The 23,333-nt window shown below is 39.8% G+C and overlaps 1 protein-coding gene across 3 annotated transcripts in view; it reads left to right on the top strand.

Moving 5' to 3' along the window:
• Positions 1–23,333, top strand: part of lama4 (laminin, alpha 4) — a 43,676-nt gene that overhangs the window by 16,294 nt on the left and 4,049 nt on the right. The window contains exons 12-35 of one of the 3 annotated variants that reach the window (XM_008398526.3): positions 328–492; positions 1,691–1,884; positions 3,483–3,599; positions 4,422–4,570; positions 5,963–6,104; positions 6,193–6,286; positions 6,371–6,487; positions 7,582–7,767; positions 7,887–8,026; positions 9,242–9,406; positions 9,898–10,043; positions 10,895–11,057; positions 11,145–11,278; positions 11,771–11,942; positions 13,044–13,175; positions 13,254–13,396; positions 13,494–13,623; positions 15,066–15,203; positions 15,517–15,650; positions 16,304–16,468; positions 16,613–16,751; positions 17,278–17,462; positions 17,577–17,766; positions 17,854–18,009. In XM_008398526.3, coding sequence (XP_008396748.2) covers positions 328–492; positions 1,691–1,884; positions 3,483–3,599; positions 4,422–4,570; positions 5,963–6,104; positions 6,193–6,286; positions 6,371–6,487; positions 7,582–7,767; positions 7,887–8,026; positions 9,242–9,406; positions 9,898–10,043; positions 10,895–11,057; positions 11,145–11,278; positions 11,771–11,942; positions 13,044–13,175; positions 13,254–13,396; positions 13,494–13,623; positions 15,066–15,203; positions 15,517–15,650; positions 16,304–16,468; positions 16,613–16,751; positions 17,278–17,462; positions 17,577–17,766; positions 17,854–18,009 — 3,596 coding nt within the window. Of the gene's footprint in view, positions 1–327; positions 493–1,690; positions 1,885–3,482; positions 3,600–4,421; positions 4,571–5,962; positions 6,105–6,192; positions 6,287–6,370; positions 6,488–7,581; positions 7,768–7,886; positions 8,027–9,241; positions 9,407–9,897; positions 10,044–10,894; positions 11,058–11,144; positions 11,279–11,770; positions 11,943–13,043; positions 13,176–13,253; positions 13,397–13,493; positions 13,624–15,065; positions 15,204–15,516; positions 15,651–16,303; positions 16,469–16,612; positions 16,752–17,277; positions 17,499–17,576; positions 17,767–17,853; positions 18,010–23,333 lie in introns of those variants that run through there. The other 2 variants (XM_081602698.1, XM_081602699.1) reach the window with 2 other exon arrangements.

The following is a 23,333-nucleotide window of genomic DNA, read 5'->3' as shown; positions in this document are numbered from 1 at the left end:
AAGCAGATTAAACAACAGTCTGCCAACCAACTGAGGAGAAATAAATCCTGTTCTTTTTTTTGTTGTTGAATTTGATGTTGCTCTAGCCAATGGTTAGCATCCATCATTGTTCTGATTCAAACTGTTTGTACAAGTTTGAATTTTGGGGGATTTTCTGTAAATCATGAAGTTCAAAATCAAACACCGGCTGTACAGACAAATATTGAAATAAAAGTTTCTAATAACTTCCTTTGCAGGTGCTTGGATGTCTGTTAACTTGATTAGACCAAGGCCCTTAGATTTCTCATTAGAGCCCATGTGTGTGTGCGTGTGTGTGTGTGTCCACAGATATGATCCACGACTGGGAACTGTACAACATCCAGCAGGAGATGGATCCAGAGACCGTCAGGCGTAAAACAGAAGTCGCACTGGAAATGGTGTCATGGATGAGACAGCTCGACTTATCACCACGGGAACCCATCGCCACGGATGAAACAACTGAAGCCCACGACTGTGAGAAAAACTATTTATTCATTGCAAAGCAGGATTCTGCACATACACAGTGATGACTTCCTCACGCCGAGCTGTGATTGGTTCTGCTCAGCATTGGTTCATTTATTAAACCAGATCCTGTTCTGTCCTGGTAACTTCCCAGTCAAACAGAGGGCAGAGAAACTCATACAGAGACTTTAAAATATGAATATATGAGTCTCGTAATTTTTTTTTTTTTTGTCATTTATATCACTATTATATCAAAGGTTAAGGTGTAAGAAAAACTGCTCAGGCCAAAAGAAATTTCTGATCTGTCCCAATGCCATATGTGGTAATAATTGTTTTCAAAGTCTGTAGAATGGTCATGTAGCATTTTATCTAACGTCTACATTGTGGATGTGGTACATGGACCATAATCCTGCATCAGCAGAGGTTCGACATGAAGCTCATCACATCACATCCCACCAGTCCTGGTTCCGACTACACATCCAAACTGAACTCTCTACAGGAGCTGCAGTCAATGCTCCATAAACTAGCATTGCTATTAGCTGTGCTTTCTTTTCAGTAGCTTCCTTTGTGTTATGATCTTGTAACAGTACTGTCAACTCCCGTTGTGGAATAACTTTAAAATTGATCCATTCCCATTATACCTATTATTACTAATGTAATCAGAAGTAATAATGCTGTGTGACGTCTACATTGTTCCTCTGTGCATGCAGGTTGCTTTGGGGTTGTAAACTGTTCTCACAGCCGTCTGACTGATAAATTAATAGTATCAACGACAACACACAAAAACATCAGATTTCAGCTAAAAATCTGAATTGAGCATCAAAACCTGCTGTGTGAATGTAGCTTAAAAATAAATGCTAATATTTCTATTTTCACAAGAAAACTATTCTAACGCTGCAGTACTAACAGTGTAAAATAAAATACTGGTTAATGTATTTACATTTATTTATTAATTGATAAATCACGCTTGATGAACATTGCTCAGATGACGGTTGTCTATCAACGCCGGTTGATGTAACATACTTTCCCCTCAGGAAAGCCGTCACATTTCCCGTTGCTCAGGTGAACCCTGTATGGTCTAAGCCACGCCCATTTGGCTCCCCGGTCTCAATAGCTTGCTATGAAAGCACACAGTGCCTGTGAAATTCAAAGCTATGAGATCATTAGCACCTCTAGTCGTAACGAATCAACATTTGATTCTTGTTTCCAGTGCTGACGCGCGTTCGTCAGTTGGAGAAGAAGCTGATGATCTCACAGGGCCGAGTCCCGTCCGTCCAGGAGATCCTGTCCCGTTTCTCCTCCAGACTCTCTGAGGCCCGGGACTTTCTGCTGAGCGCAGCCGACACTGTGCAGGAAGCAGAAGACAAGAACAGAGCCAACTTCCTCAAATTCCAGAGGAAAGAGGTGATTTCCCCATCATTGTGCTCTTGGAACCACACTTTGTTGTTACTTTTTGATCAGAATGCACTGGTGGAATCAATTCCCCAAAACCCCGCCATTAGAAAAGGTTCCAACATGAAGCTGCTCCAGGTGGTGTCTGCTGATTCTTATCTTGATTTTGGACTCGGTCACGCATGTTTGGGCAGTCTGGTCCTCGTGTTTTTAAGCGGTGAGAACAGAAACGCGAAACCATCTGTGGGAGTTTGGGAGCATTACATTAAAAGGGGGAGAGGGAGTGCTTGCTCTCATGATATCATCTCCCCATGAAAATAACTTTAGATTCCCACAGTACTGTAACTTATTTTGACAGACATATTTCTTCTTTGTGGGGGGGAATCTATAATTAAAACAGTACCAGTTAATGGTTTGGAGTTCTCCAAGTCACAAATAGGGATATCTTCATTTCATTTTTTTTCCTTATTATTTTTGTTTAAAACAAAAGACTAAATCAAGATAAAGGAAAACGGACTCATTGGACTTACCGGATTACTGCAACAACCAAACATCAGGAGGGTAAAATCTCTCCCAGTTCACTAACATCTACAGCTAGTTCTTGTTTCTGGCTTTAAAACATTCCAGTTAACCACATTTCCAATTAAAAGCCTGCATGGATGCTTCACAGGGTGCATCACAGGTTGTACCTCTGAACATCTGCAGCTCAGGAAGCCGAGGGAGAATTACTGCACAGGAACCACATGCAAGGCAGAAACCAAAGGAGAACATTTCCTTTGATAGTAAATGAAAAACTGGAAATAATACCTGTTGAATTTTTCTCTTTTATTAAATAAGTCTAGAAATGAGATTTTTGTTTCTGCCTGTTTTGTGTCTTTCTAACCGGATTCCACTGGGAAGTCTGGAATGAAGGGTGGGATTTTACTTTTTTTTTCTTTTTTTTTTTTTTAGTTGGAAAAACATCAGACTGTGCAACAAACCCCTCAGATTGCTCTGAGGCTTCTGACATAACCCCAACTTCTTCTTTCTGCCTCCCACAGTGGATCATCTGTTTCCATCCAATCATGCCCCAAACATCTTCCTCTGTCACACCAGACTCCTTCATCTTCTTCATCACTACGCCCAGGAATTCTGTCATCTTCCTCATCCCATCTGGCATCTTCACATTTAATGTCCGATGCCATAATGATGACATAATGTTCTTTCACAATGGTCTCATAATGAAAGATCATTTTATGGAAATATTAGGGAGACATCAACCAATAAGTTTAACTGGACAAAACTATACAAAGTGAGCACTATGTCCAGTTTACTTCCTCTGCACGTCTAAACCATCTGTGCCTCGCCTCCGACTTTGTCTCCAAACCTCTCTCTGACCTTAGATGCAGCCCTATTCACATTATTAAATAGAAACCATTTAATATTTCCTGACATATGATATTAAGCAGCCTTTTCTCTGTTTATGGAAACACATTTATCTATTCAGGTATAATACCCAGAGGTTTAAAAAAGTCATTTCATTTCCTTTTTTTATTTAACAAGAAGGACAACCCCACCCAGCATCAACATATAATAATTCTAAATGACCTCTGTTGTTTTTCTGACTCCAGACAAAACAGCAGAGGCTGACAGACGACCAGCTGGCCATCAATGACACACTGGAGACCAGCAGAACCTTCATCTCTGACGCTGAGAGGACAGTGGCTGAGGTGGACGCTATAGCACAGGTAAGATGGTGGACAGCTAAATATGAAACAGCTTTCTCTACATAGAGATAATCAAACACTTTGTTCACATTTTGGTGCTGTTATTATTCAAACTTAAAAATTACAACTGTACAATTGTCTGCTCAATATTAACCTGCAAAGAGTGAACTGTGATTTTATGTTTAGTTATCAAGTGCAATCCATTCATACATAGGAGAGTGAAGACTGGAGTGCTTCATAAAATGGCACTCCATAATTAACAAATATTTTGTGGAAATATTAGGGCATATGACACATCAGCCATTCAGTGTAAATTGGTCCCAACTGACTCCTCCTAATGTTTAGTGACCTTCAGCATAGATTCAAGTAAGTAAGTGGCTAATGTTTTGACCTGGCCATCACAAAGCTAGGACTTCTGTCCAACTGACAAGCCTGAGGGCAGATCTGAAAATGTGTGTTTGAGCAAGTGATGTATGAATCAGACCCAGTTCTGTCAGGAGGAATGGGCCAAATATCCAACAAACTGGAAAGAACCTGACTCAAGTAATAAGCTTTGTGCAGAGTCAGAAGTTAACATACATTTCCTTGGTTCTTTGTAAAATTATCTGTTAAAGTTTGAGGTTAAAAAAAAATTCTCTCTCATTATTCTGGAATTTATTGATCCTAATAATAGGATCAATTATTTCTCCAGTGTTCCTGTTTCAGGTACGTGTTTCAGCTACGTACCTGAAACAGGAACGCTGGAGTCTGCTTTGGTGTCAGACTCTAGAACAAAAACAAAAAAGCTTATTTCTATACAGCATATGTAAATGTCTGGCTTGAGCTGTGTGTTAACCTCTGCAGAATGTGACAGAGTACCACGCCGAGATCGACGGCGCCAGCCAGAAGCTGACTGAGAAGACTGAGCGTCTGTCGCAGGTAGACAGAGACTTGGTCCAGAAGGCCGATGACCACGCAGTGCAGCTGGAGAGGCTGGCCTACGAGCTGGAAGAGTGAGAAACCTCTCTGCAACCAGACACTCCCTCTATACACACATATCATGTTACTGAAACATGTAACATCCAGTACATGTTACTTCATGAAGTACAGGAAGTAGTGTTTGGCATCCTGTAGGCCAGAGGTTCCCAAACTGTGGGGCGTGCCATAACATTGCAGGGGGGGCGCGGGAAGCCGCCTGGATGGATGAAAAAAAAAAAAAAAAGAATGTTGTATGCACTCGGTTTTAACCTTAGAATGGCCAACTCTGTTATTCCTATGTCAATTTGATAGAATAGGGGCTTCCACACTTCCCATATCTGTGTCCTCTGTCACTTTTATCAGCAGTTAAAGCTGTCTAATCCGTTGTTAAGCCGCCTTTAAACGCAACATGAGCGCTACGACACTCGCACTGGGTTTACACCTGTGCGGCAGTGAAGGAGACCTGCTGCTGCTGCACAGAGCTACGCAGGTGTGTGTTAGAATCATGGCAGCAAACCAGCAAAACGCAAAGAACTTTTCACAGTTTTCCCTCCAAACTAACCGACTGAGTTGAGTAAAGATGTTGGATGCAGGTAAAGTTAGCTAAAAGATGACTAGCTAATATCAATACATCACCTTAAGCTTAACAAGTAGCCTGTAGGCTACCGATGTTGTTGTCTATGTCCAGCTACGTACATTCATTTTGCCCCCAAAAGAAGTCAATTTCCCCCCACCCTGCTCATCCTTAGAGATGTGGAGTCTCAAGAATCCTCCCCTCACCCCCTCCCCCACCTCACAAACGTCGTTCAGCCAGACAGCCATTTGTAATCCATAGGGGGGGCCCAGAAAATGTTTGGAAACCACTATGGGGGCGCAGGAGAAAAAGTTTGGGAACCACTTCTGTAGGCAATGGATCCAAAAAGCTAACTTGTAGAAATCTTTTTGTGATAATGAAAGGATTCTGTTTTCTTTATTTTATTTTATTTTTTTAGCAATGCAGCTCTATTGCAATTTGGATGTTTTATGTTACATAATAGCAAATTAAAGGTGCAGTTTGTAACTTTTATTTAAAAAAAAGTTTTTACATATATGTTAAAACTATCACCATGCCATGACAGTTTGTTATGAAACAAATCTGTGAAAGATCGAACTCGAGCTATTATTGCCGTCTAAAGAAATGCACCGCTCCCCAACTATCTGGAGTAAAGCCTACCAACATTAACAATTGATATTTATTTCCATCTGTTGGTCATGTGGTATTTGGTCATGTGACAGTGCAGGATTGTGGGGAGTTTAACTGAAACAGCAAAGCAGCCGGGAAGTTATTGATATCAATATCAGCCCAAATTCTCCTGTCTGTGCTTAAGTGAATTGTTTTTTCTATTTTTCTATCCACTTTGAATGATTTATAAATCTATCTTCTCCAGGGATCTGAAAGAAGGCGATGCCAATGGTTTTGTTCAGAGAGCAATAAGTGCTGCCAACGTCTACAACAACATAGTGAAATACATCGACGATGCCAACATCACTTCCCTCACTACGCTCAACTTATCTCAGAGAGCAGAAGACGTATGCTGCCAATCACTGTCCACCTTCCAGAGTGTTCTACCCTTGTGAGTCAGTGTGACTTTAGTGAGAGTTTTCTTTTGTGTTTTAGGCCATTGGTGCGATTAAAACCCAGCTTGGATATCTGGTGACACAGAGTGAAAATGCCTTCCGGCAATCTGTTACACTGAGATCAGAACAGCATGGTAGGAAAAGTTCAAGTGTCCGGCACCTTCACTGTCTGTACTGTGTGGTGTGCTTCTGCTGCTCAACTCGTTACTCTTTCACAGATGTAGATACACAAGTGGCTGACAGTGTGCTATATATCGAGGAGACCCAGAGGACCATGGAAAAAAATCAGAAAAAACTAGAAGAGATAACGAATGACATCCAGGTGATTCAGACAGGTAAGAATATGTCTGGGTGTCTTTGTTCATCTGTTTGGGGTCCTAGTAGAAACTGAGCCTGGAGCCGCAAAATAGATACGGACATTGTGGTGGTGGATAAACAACAGAGGAAAGCTGTTGTGGTGGATGTAGCAATACCAAGTGATTTGCAACATCAGGAAAAAGGAGCACGAGAAACTGGAGAAATACGAGGACCTCAGAGAGGAACCGGAAAAGACCTGGAAGGTGAAGACCACAGTGGTGCCTGTGGTCATCGGGTCCCTCAACCCCAAACTGGAGCAGTGGATAAAACAGATCCCAAGAACAACATCAGACATCTCAGTCCAGAAATGTGCAGTTCTAGGCACAGCCAAGATACTACAGAAGGACCCGATGATAGCTCAGATTGTGAGAAGGGAATTATTTATATAAGATGACGGAGTACAAAAAAAGTCTAGTGCAACCTCTGAGTGTTACATAAAACTTTTTACACTTTACATTATGATATAATGTTGTTCCCTCATCACAAACATACCTGGATGTTGCCTTGATTCTTTTGTGCATTGGTAAGAAAATCCTCTAATTTCCATGCACCTGGGTAGACCAATCTCCGCCTTCGAGTTGCAGCTCCTCCTCAGAGCTGCAGTTTCCAGGCTTACGCCTCACAGAATTATCCTCCCCCTTTGATCCCCTTCCTTCAGACTAGCCAGCAGCAATTAGCAAACTCATTGTAGGAGCTACTTCCCAGTGAAATCCTGGTAAAACGTTGTGAGCAGTTTAAAGCCACGGAGGCCCAATTTTAAGGCATTAAATTACAGAGTAAAATTTCTTTTGAGTCATATTTGATATATATACAACATTTTTATAACAACTGAAGTTAATGAAGTGCTGTGCCACAAAATGCCACCGTATGCCTCAGAAATGCATAATTCTGTCCTTTTAACAGAATCCGATGTACAAAACTGAATTCTCTTTTCTGTATTTCAAATTGTCATACTTTTATTAAGCATGTCTGAATTGGTTTTTAACCATCAGTAGTCCTTCTTCAAGCTGAAATATTCACTGAGTTCAATTCTCTGTTTTTCTGTTTCTTGTCAATCTGCAACCGTTTTCAGACAGAACCCCGCAGCGTCTGAACTTTTCCTTGGAAGTGGCAGAAGAGACACTGAACCGCTCAGAAGAGGTGCTTGAAACCGTCACTCCCATCAACAGCAAAGTGCAGCAGTGGGCTCACAACATGAGAAACAACGAGTACTCTGCTGCTGCGTACGAAAATGCTGTTGCATCTGCCGGGGAAGCAGGTGAAAAGTTTCTGTTTACAACAGTTTCTGAGTGAAAGTTGTGAAAACAGTGAAAAAAAAAAATAAAATAAAAAAATCATAAGCTAATTTCTGCTCATGTTCCTGGATCTGTCCTGCAGTGGAAAATCTGAATGTGCTTGTTCCTGAGCTGCTGGACAAGCTGAAGGCGGTTGAAGAGAAGAAGCCTGTGAACAACGTGACCACCAACATCCTGAGGATCAGAGAGCTCATCGCTCAAGCCAGGAGTGTGGCCAAGAAAGTTAGTTTGTTACGTTTATGTTTGACTACAAACCACTTCACAGTCACAATGAAAAACATCAGATCTACTTGGTAACCTCCATCCATCCAGTTTACTGAACCATATTACTTCACTGCAGTAAAATAATCTCTAAATAATATTAGAAAATCCCACCTTGAATTTGAAATCATATATTCAGTGATAAAATAAAAAATAAAGATCACATTTACTGGCAGTGGATACTAGGTGCCTTTCTACATGCTATTCTATGTTTATGCCAAATTTAACCTGGAGAAGAGTCGTCTTGTCTGATCTGACCAAAGCATTCAGGTCCAGTTAAAGCCCAGCAGGGCTTAATCATCTTTGTTCGTCTCTGTTTATTATGTTTGGACATATAACATTTTCAGTATTTTCAGTAATTTGTGATATGTATGATTTGATGATTGTGGACAAACATTGTATAAAACTTTTAAATCATTCAGAACAACTATTGAAAGTAGTGTCTTCCAACTACTTTTCTCTTATAAGACAAATACAAATGAACATTGACAAACAGAATAAATACAAGTCTGAAAATGCTGATGAGTTTGGACAGAGATATGTGTTTCAAATAGTCCAAGATGTAAAACTCATTCTGCAAGGGTAAGAGAATGTTTGGAGAAGTGTTTCTTTTATTTTTATTTTTTAATTTTTACACCAAAACAGTGTTATTTTTGTTTGCTGACAACAAATGGTCAATTATCCCTGCATATTAAGCTGCTGCAGAAAGTTGATATATCTGCTGGGCACATAAAAATGATTTCATATCACGTTAACCAAAATGACAACAAAACAGCAAAGATTATGCCACCCTTGGTTGCCCTGGCAACACCATGACTGCTGCTCAGTAAGCAGATGTTTCTGTTGCTGCAGCAGCAGAACACCTCCTCACCACCTTGATATAGGACATATCAATTGACATAAGCAATTGTGATCAAAGGGTTCCTGTATTTATGTACGTTTTGGTTTTTTTGTATCTTTTTTATGTCACTTGCTCTTAAATTCTAGAAAGTATGCATTTGCTCAGGTCTATAAAAATGGCTCAGAGGATGAAATTCAACTTTAACTTCAGCTTCAGGGCTCCTGTGATTATAATTATCCAATTATACTTCTTTTCTTTGTTTATTTCTAGTGGGTTAGGGTGTAAGGTGTTCATATTACAAGAAGCTCTAACACGTGGTTTTCATTTGGCTTCAGGTTCAGGTGTCCATGAAATTTACTGGACGGTCTTCAGTTGAGGTTCATCCACCCAGCAACCCAGAGGAGCTGAAGACGGTGACATCCATCAACCTGTTCATGAGGGTGGACCCAGACAAAGACCCCATAGAGGACCGCTTCATCCTGTATTTGGGAGACAGAAGTGTGAGGAATCCAGGCAGATTGCATTTTTTAGGGTCAGAGAAAAGCTGTTTACCCTGACTTGGAGCCGGTGGTCATGGCAAAGAGAGAAAGCAGCAAAGAGACGGGGAGCATTTGTTGTAATCTTGGCAGTTAGTGTGAAAAGCTTTGAAGCAAGCCAGTTGGCCCAGACTGAGGGTTTCCAGGAGACGTCTGAGACAAAAGTCCAATTGTGTCCGTTCAACTTGGAGTTCATCTGTTCATATCCATGACTCTAACGCTCAGCCAGTCAGTGTGGTTTCTCTGAGAATCTCTTGTGTCCATGCAGTTGTCTGTTCAATTTTTTATTATTTGGAATAATAGCCCACACATAAACCTTAATAATATGCACACATGAGAGTCAGATATTTAAAATGAGTAAAATACAGAATTAAAATGATCTTTCCCAGCTTGTTATAAGATGGTAAAGCCATGTCAAAACTCACAGTGGGAAAATAAACTGTTTCTGCTTTCAGGGCAGGAAGGACTACATGGGTTTGGCCATCAAGAATGACAAACTTGTGTTTGTGTACAACCTCGGGAGAGACGATGTGGAAATCCCTCTGACCTCCAAGCCTGTCAGTCAGTGGCCAGCAGTCTTCAACTATATCAAAATAGAAAGGTAAAGTACCTTTAAGAGTAAACTCAAAGCATCTACTACAGAATCGTTGGCTATCATTAATATTCTCTGGCAGCTGGCATTTATATTTGTCACAAAAATCATGTTGACGAAATCCAATCAGTTTAATGTGAAGCTTATTTTTTTTATTTCATTAAAGAAGCAGTATGTAACTTTTATATATAAAAACACTTTTTAAATATTTGTTGAAACTGTCACCATGTTGTGACAGTTTGCTATAAATCTGTGCCTTCTCCCAGTGTTAACTTGAAACAACCAATCAGAACCAGGGTTGCTTGCTTCTGCCTCCCATTGCCTCCTTTCTCCCTGCTGTGCTGATAAGAGAGTGTGTTGTGAATGCTTGGCACTGATAATGGCAGATAAATGATTTTCCCGTAACTGAGTTGTTCCTCCACCATTAGCACAATGAGTAGCAAGTACCTGAGATTGATTGGCAGTACTAAGACCCTCCTCCTTGCTCTGATTGTTTCCTTTTGAAGCTTTGTATTTCTTCAGACAGCAATAGTAGCACAAGAAGGAGGAGGATATTTAATTTTAATCTTTTTTTTATCTTTTTACTTTTCATCTGTCCCCTACAGTCACAACATAGTGACAGTTTTAATAAATCTTCAAAAAAAACATCTTTCATAAAAGTTACATACTGCAGCTGTAATTGGGGAATTGGCACTAAAGGACTACACATGTTCAAGTCATGCAAAACTTGTGGTGGTTTGTAGCAAAAATGGTTTATAGTAAAACCTAACATGGTCATTTCAGTTTCAGAGAACACATCAGACTACTTTTATGAATCATGAATGTCAGATGTGTGGTTATTCATGATTTTCTTCTTGCAGGTTGGGGAGGCACGGAAAGGTCTTCTTGACTATTCCCAGTCAGGGCTCCACAGATGAGCAGAAATTCATCCAGAAAGGTGAAGCTCCCATCGTAGACTCACTGTTCGATATCGACCCCAAGAATCTGGTGTTCTTCATCGGAGGTGTCCCACCAGAAATCGAGGTAGTGAGTTTAATCCTAGTCCTCCTGTAATCCCAGCGTTTCCTGAATGTTGACAAATGTCTTTTGTTTTTTTTATCTCTAAACTAGCTACCTCCTCCTCTGAGCCTTGCCCCGTTTGTGGGCTGCATCGAGTTGGCTTCTCTCAACAACGATGTCATCAGTCTGTACAACTTCAAAGAGACTCACTTTTTAAATATAGCGGCTTCTCTTCCCTGCCCCAGGTACTCATTACAGCTCCTCCAGAGAGGATTCACACTCCTTACAGTGCACTCCTTATGTTACATTCAAAGTGTTTCATGTGGATTTTATGTGATAATCCAACACAAAGCAGTGTAGACCTGTGAAATGGAAGGAATAGGATGCATGGATTTCAAAATGTTTGACATATAAACATCCAAAATTAGTTGTGCTCAGTATATTCAGCTCAGTATAGAACCACTTTTCTTTGCAAATACAGCTACAGGTTTTCAGGGCTTTATGTCTTCCTGCAGGGACAGATTTAGGATTCTGTGACTGGGTTAGTCACACAGAAATTGCTTTCATAGATGAAAAGTATATAGATTAAACTTCATGCATTTTAAAAGCATTTTAAAATCATATGAATATGGCAATTTCCCCACATTGTATTTTTGCTTCCAGGGGTTTGGAATCTAAAACCACTCATATGGTGTAAAATCATGTTCAGGTCCTGATCACACGTTCTCCTCTGTCAGGTACAAGTTGGCGTTCTCCCAGAGTCGCATTGCCAGCTATCTGTTTGATGGAACGGGCTACGCACTTGTCAGTAACATTGAGAGGAGAGCCAAGTTTGGTCAAGTCATAAGATTTGATATTTCTGTACGAACAATCACAAACAACTGCATCGTCTTCCTCATGGTCAACGGGGTACGTCTGAAACGGAGACCGCTTGCTTCCACCAGGGAAGCACTGTTCTTCCCAACTTCTGAGCTCTTACCTTTACTTATTGTTACCTCTACCAGATTTAGTTTCCAACTTCAATGCAGCAACTTTTAAACTTTTATTTCATATTTCAGCAATTGATCCATCCATTCATTGTCTATCCATGTAGGGTTTTCGCAGGGGCTGTGGTCTGTTTTCAGCAGTCCACTTCTGAGTGCAGTGCTGCTAAAAACGTTGTCAAAGGGAAAGGAGTCATGTTTTAATGACTTCCTGAAGGAGGAGTTTAAAAAAGAAACTTACACCTTACACCCATTAATATGGCTCTGGTTCAATATTAATGGGTGTAAGGGTCACCAATCCTTGAGGACTGGATCTAAGGACTCCTGAAACTCCTAGGATCTATGTGGTTCTGAGGTTGGGAAGATGTTGGTTCTGTGGTACATCCTGGATATCTTGGTGGTTCATGTAGCAGTCAGTATTACAGCAAATTTGAGAAGCCTCTGACTAAAGATACTCTTTGTCTAAGAAGAGGATTGTTAGGGTCCAGTATTTTTTATTTTTTAGATTTTTTGTCAAATCCAGAAAATTACAAATAGTCAGACAATTTTTACTCAAGGTTTTCTGTACAGAAATGGCCAGAAATATGTTCATTTTAAGAGTTTGCTGAGCCTAAAAAAATGATAATGTTCAAATAAGAACATTATTTGAGATGTACTGACTGTAATCTATTGGTCCAGTGTTTACCTCACAACCCCCCTCCCCACCTCGACCCTACATGGACAAGTGGCTATAAGCGATGGATGGATGGAAAGATGATTTGCACCCAAATAAACGTTTTTACTTATTGTGTTTCTTAGTGATAAACACTATTAGGTTTGGTAATCTTAGACCAATAACCAGTGGAATTAAAGATTGTTGAGGTCAATATGACATCCGTTAGTGTCATATTGAAGACCTTCTGCTGGTCTTGTTAATGAAAGACAGACTTGTAAGCGTCCGTATTGCTGCTTTTTGTAAAAGTTAATTTCCATTAGTTAAACATTTAAAATATTTGAGTCCTGAAAAATGTTCGTTCTTTCTTTCCAGAAAAATTTTTTCCTTTTAGAGATAAAGAATGGCTTCCTGCGCCTAACATACGACTTTAGCTTCAGCAATGGACCAAAACTTCTGGAGAATAACTCACCTAAGTTTCAAATAAACGATGCAAAATACCACGAGGTAGATCATCTTCTTATTTTTATTTTTTATAATGTTCCTGTGATCCAAAATATTGTTACAACTGTCTCTGTTTAACAGGTATCAGTGTTCTACCATATGTTAAAGAAAGTTATTCTACTGGTGGACAAGACCCTTGTTAAAACTGTCGAGAATCCCCAAACCTCCCTGCCTTTCTCAGATATCTACATCGGTGGAGCTCCCTCCAGCATCCTCCAATCCAGGTGAGTCGCTACCTGCAACCAAAGAAACCCTGTCGATTAGAAGTTGAACGTCTGTAGTTTCACAAAGGAAATGATTTAACGAGATGTATCCACACAGGCCGGAGCTGTCTTCTGTGGTTGGCCTGAAGGGTTGTGTCAAAGGATTCCTGTTCCAGAAAAAAGACTTTAACCTGCTGGAGGAGCCTGGTACTGTTGGGATCAGCAGCGGCTGCCCAGAGGAGTTGGTTGTAAGAGACCAATTTATCAACTCACACTCCTACACTCGATGGACAGAGTGCTTATCTCTAGCTGTAATCCGAAGCACTAAGACAGTGTTTTTCAAAGTCGGCTGTATGAGGGTCTCAGAAAGCTGGAGCGAAGTTGAGAAAAAATTAATTATCTAGTACATTTTGAGTGTATTTTGTATAATAAAATATAGACTGTTTTTCAATCTATATTACAAAATATGTTAAAATACCATGCTCATCTTTCTGATTGGCTGCCAATCAAATTTATCAAGGTACTTTGCTCCTCAAGTTAGCATAGCAAGTGCAAAATGGACAAGTTTCCCCCAAGGAAAAAAAAAACAATTGCTAATTAAAATCAGAAAGCATGAGGCAGGATTTATGCAAAACAAATTTAGAGATGATTAAACAGTCCCTAATAAAGATGTAAAATTAGCTCTAAAATAAATCAAGTTTTTATTGAAGTAGTTTTTTCACACAATGATAATTGAGAAGAAATACTCAACTTCTAATTCAAGTACATTTATTCAGAGAGAGAAAAAATGATCTGACATTAAAACCAAGGTAATTTATCACAAAAACAATGGTGCTACTTTTACTGGCCCTGATGTTAAAGGGGCAGTATCATGTATTTTCCAATCACAAAGTGCCATTTTATGGTACAATAAAGTAACTGTAGCTGTGTTTCTATTACAAAAGTACATAAGGCTTTTCCAATATTCTGTTAATTAAAAATAATAATAAATACGTAATTGCGGAGTTTCCATAACACAATTGAAATCACATGTGAATAAGTTTGTACATGCAATAAGGTGTTAAAAACTACCCGCACCATCCTTCTCCCATCACTTCCTGTTGTCTTCTTCATCTTTTCCACCAGTAGTAACATCCTGTTGTTGATCACATGACTCACACATGAAAAGTTTCAATTGCAGTTTTGCAAAATACACTAATTTTGATAAGGCCAACAAAATCACCTCATCTTGCCGACCAAAAATATTTATTTAAAACCGAGAGTTTTTTCCAAATTGGCGTGTTTCCATTAAGGTAATTTATTTTCGGAATTGTAGTTTATGAATTATACAGTCAATGGAAATGCAGCTTGTGTTACCTTCAGCCATAATGAAAATACATATCGAAAACAACACAAAAGAAATTTGACTTTTTGACTTGAAATTGCCTTCTGTCTCTTTAAGAAGCTCCTACTCTTTCCAACACTCTCCCTTTAGCATGTCATCTCAACAATTCGTCTTTTATGATGCCGTTAACAGTCATTAGGATTGAGAAATAGCTCATAAGCACAGTTCCACTAGGTGTTTGCTAATTAAAGGAGCTGAGTGGGGGAGGTGTGGTCAGAGTCAAATAAGTGGTTTCTAAATAGCCTCTAAATGTTCTGTCTGAGAAATGAAGAGTTTCTGAAACTGCAGTGTGTGTTTCTGTACCAGATGTCCCGCGAAGCTTCGTTCAGTGGCCACAGCTACCTGGGATCCACCGCAAAAATCTCACCCTTCGACAACTTCGAAGGAGGGCTTAACTTCAGAACGCTGCAGCCCAGTGGACTACTGTTCTACCATGCTCAAGGGGTAAAAACATCTTACACACACGCATTCCACAAACTTCCACAAACGTTTCTATGTCACATTTTTGTCTCATTTTCTGACACTCCTAAAATTCTGTGAAAGTGACATTTCCTTCCAAAGTAATGATCAATTTGAGTTTTATCGTCCATGTAATCCTGGGAGCAGGTTGTCCATGACAGAAAAACTTGTTGAAACACTGCGAGATATTATAAAGTAATGTTGTTGAATGATTTTTTTAATGCATCACATCTGATGAGTATTAAAGAAACAAGTTCTTTAATACTTGCCTGACTAACTGGAAGACATTCCTCCTCAGTCTGATGAGTTCAGCATCGCGCTGGAGAACGGAGCGGTCACACTGAACCACAGAGGGTTAAAGGTCAAATCACAGAAGAAGCAATACAACGACGGAAGGACACACTTCTTACTGGCTTCAGTGAACAAGCAGAGGTCGGAGGTTTCAAATGATGTTTTTATTTATTAGGGGAAGAATGGCTGGGATGAGAGAGAGACCACTGGGTTACCATGACGAACCCAAACAGAACAGCTTTACGTGACTGTCAAATGCATCTGCAGAGAAATGCTCTGTACAAGCAGACAACCAGAGGGAAGCTGCCTCATGTTGAAAACATAAATCAAACATATCTTTAAGCTTTTTAGTATTTTTCTATTGTGATCACTTTTCAAGATGGTCAAGTGGTCCTCATGTACTCACTGCTAAATGTGCTAATGGTGGAGAAACAATTTACTACTACAGGAAAACTGTTTATCCTGCGTCATATGTGGCCACTGTAACTAGCTTGAGCATTCATAACAGGCTATGCTAGCTGTAGGGTAGTAGAGAGCACGGGGTGGAGTAAGAGGGGGAGGTGAGCAGAGGGTGATTGAAGGCTCTAAAACCTGCCTCCTGATTCTGATTGGTTGTTTCTAGTTGGCACTGGGATAAGGCAGAGGAGCTCCATTTTTTTCACAGATTTGTCTCATATTAAACTGTCACACCATAGTGACAATTTCAACAAATAAGCAAAAAAAAAAACTGTAAAAGTTAAATACTGCAGTGTTACAACAAAGGTTTCTAACTACTTCATTCTGCTTCACCTCAGGAATTTACTGATAGTGGACGACAAAGAGAAAAAGGAGACAAAGCGATCGCCGTCAGCTGCAAAGTCCTCTTCTGATTCTCCTATAAAGACATTTTACTATGGAGGCTCTCCAAGCAGCAGCTTAAAGAATTTCACTGGTTGCATCAGCCATGCATACATCAGCAGGTAAGTCTCCACCACACTGTGAACACAGCTTCCATCTGGCTCCACAGGCCTCCTTCTGTTCAGTACTAAGAACCATGAGAATGAAGAGTTTTCGCTATGTTCTAATGCAATTTGTATTCTGTCCCTGTCACTCTATGTCTGTAGACAAGACCGAGACATTGAGGGTGAGGACTTCCAGAAGTACACCAAGAAGGTGAATGTTTCCCTGGAGAACTGTCCGGTACAGCAACCTCCCGCTGCACTGATGTCTCACCACAGGGGGTCTTCTAAAGCTAAACAAAAGGTAAAACAAACACAGCAGCTCGGTTGGGTCATGCGTGCTCCTCATCTTCTGCTCAGTCGTCTGCCTAGATCAATGAGAGCTGGTTTTCTGCAGACTTGTTTCTACAGCGCAAAATATGATTGGTTATTATATTTTGGAATGTAACCAGGCGTTCTAATATCAGCTGGTACTGATACCCTGCAGATAATATCGTGTATCCCTACTAAAAAGTCTCCCGATACCCCAGGCTACAACAGCAAGCTCGTGAAACTAAATAAATAAATAAATGAAAGGCTGTTGTCAGAGATGTAAGGTATCAGTGTTTTAAAAAAAGAAAAGGTCGAACGGCCGACGCTCATTTCATCCAATCAGACGTTGGATTGGATGGTCCTTCCGAAACGCCTGCAATGACATGCAGGCGTTTCCTTTATCCTTTGGAAACGCTTACTTCACCTGCAGACATGCCTACTTGAGATCTTTGGGAATCTATTGCTGCCCATAGTGAAACCTAGAAGGATCAATTCTTACCCAACAATGCTTTTCACAGGTTGCCAGAGATAAGTCCAGTCATCTTCCAGAACTGCCTAGTTCTAATCTGGAGTCATCAGAGCCAAACGTCCAGTCTTGCCATCTCTCCCCCAGACCTAGATCAACTCGCCAAGCCTTCCACTATGGCGGCGTTGCCAACAGCAGACAGCACTACGAGGGAATTCCTGATTCTCTGTCTGACAGGTGTGTCAGGCCCACAACCTGCTCGTAGTAAGCCAGGTGTCTGCTCAAAGCTTGCTGTGTTCATGCATGCTTTTGTTTCTACATCCATAACTTGATCCATGTTTCGTCTTCCAGGTGCCACTTGTCTCTGTCCCTGAAGATGGAGTCACCTTTCGGCCTCATCTTTTATGCATCAGATGTCCAAGAGGACAACTTTATGGCTCTGTTTGTGGCCGATGGAAAACTCGTGTTTAGTTTCAGTGTGGGAGACCAGAAGGTTCAAATTAGGAGTGAAGAGAAATATGATGATGGTGCATGGCACAGTGTAAGTTCACAGTGTGCGTTTTTTTTGTATGTTGATGACATATGTTCTCTCGTGTTTCAGACTGATAACCTGTTCTTTTTGCTTCAGATTGTTTGTGTCCGTGATGGGAGTATGGGGCGAATAACTATCGACAGGCTGACAGAGTTTGAGGACGGAGCTCAGGCAAACAATGTCCCCTGGCGTGTCAGCGACTCCCTCTTTGTCGGAGGAGTTCCTCCAGGAAAAGCACAAAGGAATATTCAGGTATGAGTTACAGTGTAGCGCTGGTATTCAGTGGAACTGCCTGCAAGTATTTAACACTTGAGAACCCCTCTCAAAATGCTTTTAACTTCCTATTTTAACAGTTCAAATGTCAAATATCACTTAATGTGCATTAATAAGCACAGTGGAAACAGTCTTATTAGGGGCATGCCATAGCAATGCATAAGGAGAGCAGTACTGACTTGCGAAGCAAGTCAGTACTGCCTCCATGCATTGCATGGCAGGCACCTATTGTTCTACACCCAATAGAATGTCTCTTTATTATCAGTGAGAATGCATTCTGCATTCTCACTTATAGTGTTTCTGTATTTCTTTATTATTATTATTCTGACTTCCGTACGTTTTTTGTCGCTTAACTACTTTCACTATCTTTCACTAATTGTACTAAATTATATATCAAAACGTTCAGCTCCTTCAGGAGAATGGTGCTATGACTTTTGGTAACCTTCACTATTGCACTTTTTGAAATAATTGCACTTTTGTGCAAATATTTTGCCCATTGAAATGAATGGGGAAATTCGGCGAACTGCCGTTTTTGAACTTTTTCTGCTGTTTGACAAACAAAATTATGCTGTTCATACATATTTCACTGTAGAGAAATATTTTATGCATTAAAATATAGCCACTAGTGTCTACTTTATGGAATTATTACTATAATTACTACAGGATTTACTGTTTTCTGTTAAACTCCTCTGGAGTACAACCTTGTCACACTTTCTCCTATTCTTTCAATGTATTTTCTTCTTGTGCTCTGTTTTTATCTGTGTCTATGCATTCTGCTTGTCTACTTTTCTGTTTGCCTTCTGGTTTTACTGGTTTTACTATCTTTTAAGATCTTCTACTATCTTTAATCAATTTTATCAATTCATATATCAAACATTTCTACTTCTTCTGAACCTTTTTGCTTTTGGTTTTCCTCTGTTTTACTCCTTCAAATATTTCTGGTTTACTGTTTCCACTAATTTTTTATACTTATTACTGTTTCACTATTCAATTGTTTCAACTATTCCTGGGATTGCACTAATTTCCTGTTGTTTCAATTATGCTCTTTCTTCAACTCTGTTTCACTTTTTGACTTTTTCAAATAATTCAGGTTGCACACAAACTCCTGCTTCTGCTGAATTCTGGTATACCTTCACTAAGTTTCACTATATATATATATATATATATATATATATATATATATATATATATATATATATATATATATATATATATATATATATATATATATATATATATATATATATATATTGAAGTCATATATACTTCATATATGACTTCAAGCCTCTTTTTAAAAGCTAAAAAAATAAATAATAATGATAATAAAGAAAAGCATTAAAGGTGAGTGTTCTCTTTAGCGTTGGCAAAAACCCAGAAATTATTATTTAATTTCTGGGTTTAATTGGTAGGCGGCACAGTGGCGCAGTTGGTAGAGCTGTTGCCTTGCAGCAAGAAGGTTCTGGGTTCGATTCCCGGCCTGGGGTCCTTCTGCATGGAGTTTGCATGTTCTCCCTGTGCATGCGTGGGTTCTCTCCGGGTACTCCGGTTTCCTCCCACAGTCCAAAAACATGACTGTAAAACCTCAGGAGCGAAGCCGGTGAGGAAGCAGCGAGCTTAGCCTCACGTGCTATTGCGCAACCTCTCGCTAACTGCACTGGCTGCCATTCTATGGGAGCCTGTTCGTCCTGTCTGTACGCCAGCAATAAAATGGCTAAAAACATTTAATATATGGTCTTATTTTCCATAATTTTGCTTATGTATATAATGCACATTGTTTTTTGTCTCTAACTGTGTGTGTATCGTGTTTTGTGTGCGAAGGAGCGATAACAATCGGCAGAGAACAGACTCGAGGTGAGGCAGGCAGTTCTCTTGCCTCACCGCTGGGGGCGCTCATGATCCCAGATATTGTGACTGCACAACTGCAGAGTAATACACAGTGAGCTAGCCATGGAGCTAGCCACACAGTAAATAAGTAAAGTACAGCGATATATTTGTTTTCTTCTCTCCTCCGACGTCAACATGAAAGATTACATTTCTACCCTTAAACAGTTTTCTAAAGTGGATTTTCAATTGAAGCAGGAGATGATAACTAAAGGAAGACCAACACCGGAGCTGAAGGTTTTACTTCAAGACAGTTTGATGATTCTCAAACCGAGTAGAAAAGACATGCCGAGGATCAACTTGGCTTTGGATGAACAGATATTTTTGTGCAGAATTAGGGGTGCATGGATTTCATTGATAGGTAAAGGTAAGACAGCAATAAGATGTTTTTGTTTAGTTTTTTAATGAAATGTGCATTTGGTGGGCTACAGTTAATGTTTAAATAATTCAGTAAAGTAGAAGCGGTAGCTAATCTACCACAGCAATAATTTATTAATAAAACATTAAGCTTAAAACGTACTACAACAACAGACTGAATGATTTGTTGTGTGTGCAAAATTCTTGATTTTTTTTTGGTGTTAAATCCTAAAACATAAAGTGGCATTATTGTCAGTTGCTATGGCAGCGAGTCTGCGTAGCTTGGGGAAAACAGATCACTTTGCTGTGGATCATAGCACGAAATTAATACCTACATTTAAGTTTCACTGAGTTAACGCGGCTATAGATGACATGTAAAATATTAGTCTTTTTGCCCCACAGCGTTGTATGCATGCGCGAAATTTCCGTAGGTCCAATAGCATGCATGGTGTCTAAGTCATAAGTCAGTGCCTCACCAGCAATGAACCTCACCGTACGTCACTGATATATAGTGTGTGTGTGCCAAACTGGTGCCAAATCTTTCGAAGTGAAAATATCCAAGTGCTCCTGAATGTCTCTGACGTTCTGCTTGGCGTTCTCTGCCGTTACGTTCTCCCTTCTTCGTTTGTGGAGTTACAATATCTGGGTTCATGAGCGCCCCCAGCGATGAGGCAGAGAACTGAATACCTCACCTCGAATCTGTATGGCGTTTGCCGTCTCGAGTAACATGCCGTTTTCGATCGCTCCTCAGCACACGAAACACGTTACACACACAGTTGGTGACTATAAAAACAGTACATTAAATACTTGGAATTAATTATGGGAAATCAGTTAAGACATTAAATGTTTTTAACCATGTTATTTGCGACGTACAGACAGACGGAGCATGCTCTCATAGAATAACAACCAGTGCAGTTAGCGAGAAGTTGTGCAATCCCAGGTGCTGCATCACTGGCTTTGCTTGTTATACTTATTACTGTTTCACTATTCAATTGTTTCAACTATTCCTGGGATTGCACAAATTTTTTCCTGTTGTTTCAATTATGCTCTTTCTTAAACTCTGTTTCACTTTTTCAAATAATTCAGGTTGCACACAAACTCCTGCTTCTGCTGAATTCTGCTATAATTTATATATTATATAATTGTATAATTTATGCAGTATAATTCACTATTAATTCACTATTAAATATATTAATATAGTATATTCACTATTCAATAGTTTCAACTATTTCTATTTCTTCCACTATCTTCTGCTTTCTTCTGCTTTCTTCTACTTTCTTCTACTTTCTTCTACTCCTTAAACTTTTCTCTACTTTTTCTTGCATTTCTGCAGCAGTCATTCTGCAAATATGCATTCTCACGGCTGTTTCGCTAGGAACAGCTATTTTTCTAGTTATTATATATTTATTCTTCCGTCACCGTTAATGCGGCTCGTACCGCTGTGTGCCCACCCACAAAAGTGGTATCAAAACGTGCGGCTCGTACCCGAGAAGGGAGCTATTACTTTTATTGGGGATTGGAGTTAAAATGATTACATAAATTAATAAAAACTAAAAAATTTGAGATTTTGTGTCTCACAGAATCAGTAATCTTTCTCTATGAAACACACACACAGGACTGTTTATGGCTGACTCAAAAACCCTTTTTAAATCCCCCTCACAGGCATAAATATCGCCCTATTGGTCTGAAAGTTGGTCATAACATAGATACACATGCCTGCTCATGTACAATGTTTACAAAAATTTGCTAGGGCTTATGCTTTTTGTCAGGGTCCTTCAGACTGACGCCTGGTGTCTCCCAAGTATAGAAACTGTGTCTGAAGAGGATTTTCCCGCTCTTTGGCTCTCACAGCTGCAGGGGATTAATTACCATAGCAACAGAAGAACAGAGTGTCTGGAACTGCAGCTCCCCAGGACTGCACTGTAGGGTTTTCTGGTATTTACAACTGCTTGTGTTTTCAGCATTATACTACTGATTCAAGACTATAACCATTACACATATGTCCCCCCATGTTAAAATCTGACATAAATAAGAATAAATAGCTGATTAAAAGTCTATGGACAGAAAATAACGTCGCTGCTCCTTTAAGGAACCAGCGGCACAGACGCAGCGCCTGCGATGCTACAGATCACAAACCTGACAGAGAGCGGAAGAGGATTCGTAGGAAAAGAGCGGTGATGCTCAGCAAGGCAGGTCATTAGCATTTGTACAAAAGTTAGCATTTCACTGTCTATGACTAGTGCACTAGCACTTTTACCTAAAGTTAGCTTTTACCTAATTTTCTCATTAATTAGAAATGTTTAGTATACTGAATAGAGTAGTAAAATTAAAACAACATGGTCGTGTTGCTCCACATCCTACTGCCAGCATTTGAGCTAACATTAGCATATTGGCTAATTTTAGCATATGCATCAATTTTAACATAATGAATGGTACAAGTACAGATTATTCTACATGCTTCTGCCTCTCCACAGGTTATTGACTACGTTGCAGCTTTCTTTAGCATTAATGCTAATTTTTAGTATAAAAACACTGGCTCAAAGCCGACGGGCACACTTTGGCATGCCCCTTTAAAATTTCTGCAGGAATTTTCTAGTTGCTACTGCAAAAGCTAACATCTACAGTCTTATCCCCACTGTTGGGGGATAAGACCCCCAACAGTGCCAGTCAGCACAAAGGAAAATAAATGCTGCGTCTGAATTGGCTGTTTTGCAAATGTCAGCTAATAGCATGTCAAGTAAAATTGGACCTACATATTTCAGCTCCGCAAATAGCATTTTATTTTGAATATATTTTTAAATATTTGCAAATAGGAAAATTTTTCACCAAGTTGGTGTTACCTGGGTCCATACCTGAACCCAACTGAAATCTGTCACAAGGCTTCAAAGTTGCTGTTGCTGTCATCTCCAGCCAGTCGGACAGAGGTTGAGCTATTTTATGAAGAATTTGCATATTTGTTACTATATGTGCGCTGACATGCATCAAAAAGGTGGTTCTACAAAGTACATTTTAGGGGGGGAGAAATACAAATGCATGCCACACTTTTCAGATTTATTTTCAGTTAA

The sequence above is a fragment of the Poecilia reticulata genome, chromosome 21, assembly GCF_904066995.2.
Source record: "Poecilia reticulata chromosome 21, P_reticulata-male-v2, whole genome shotgun sequence".
NCBI classification, from domain to species: Eukaryota; Metazoa; Chordata; class Actinopteri; order Cyprinodontiformes; family Poeciliidae; genus Poecilia; species Poecilia reticulata.
This window is presented reverse-complemented; position numbering and strand designations above follow the sequence as displayed.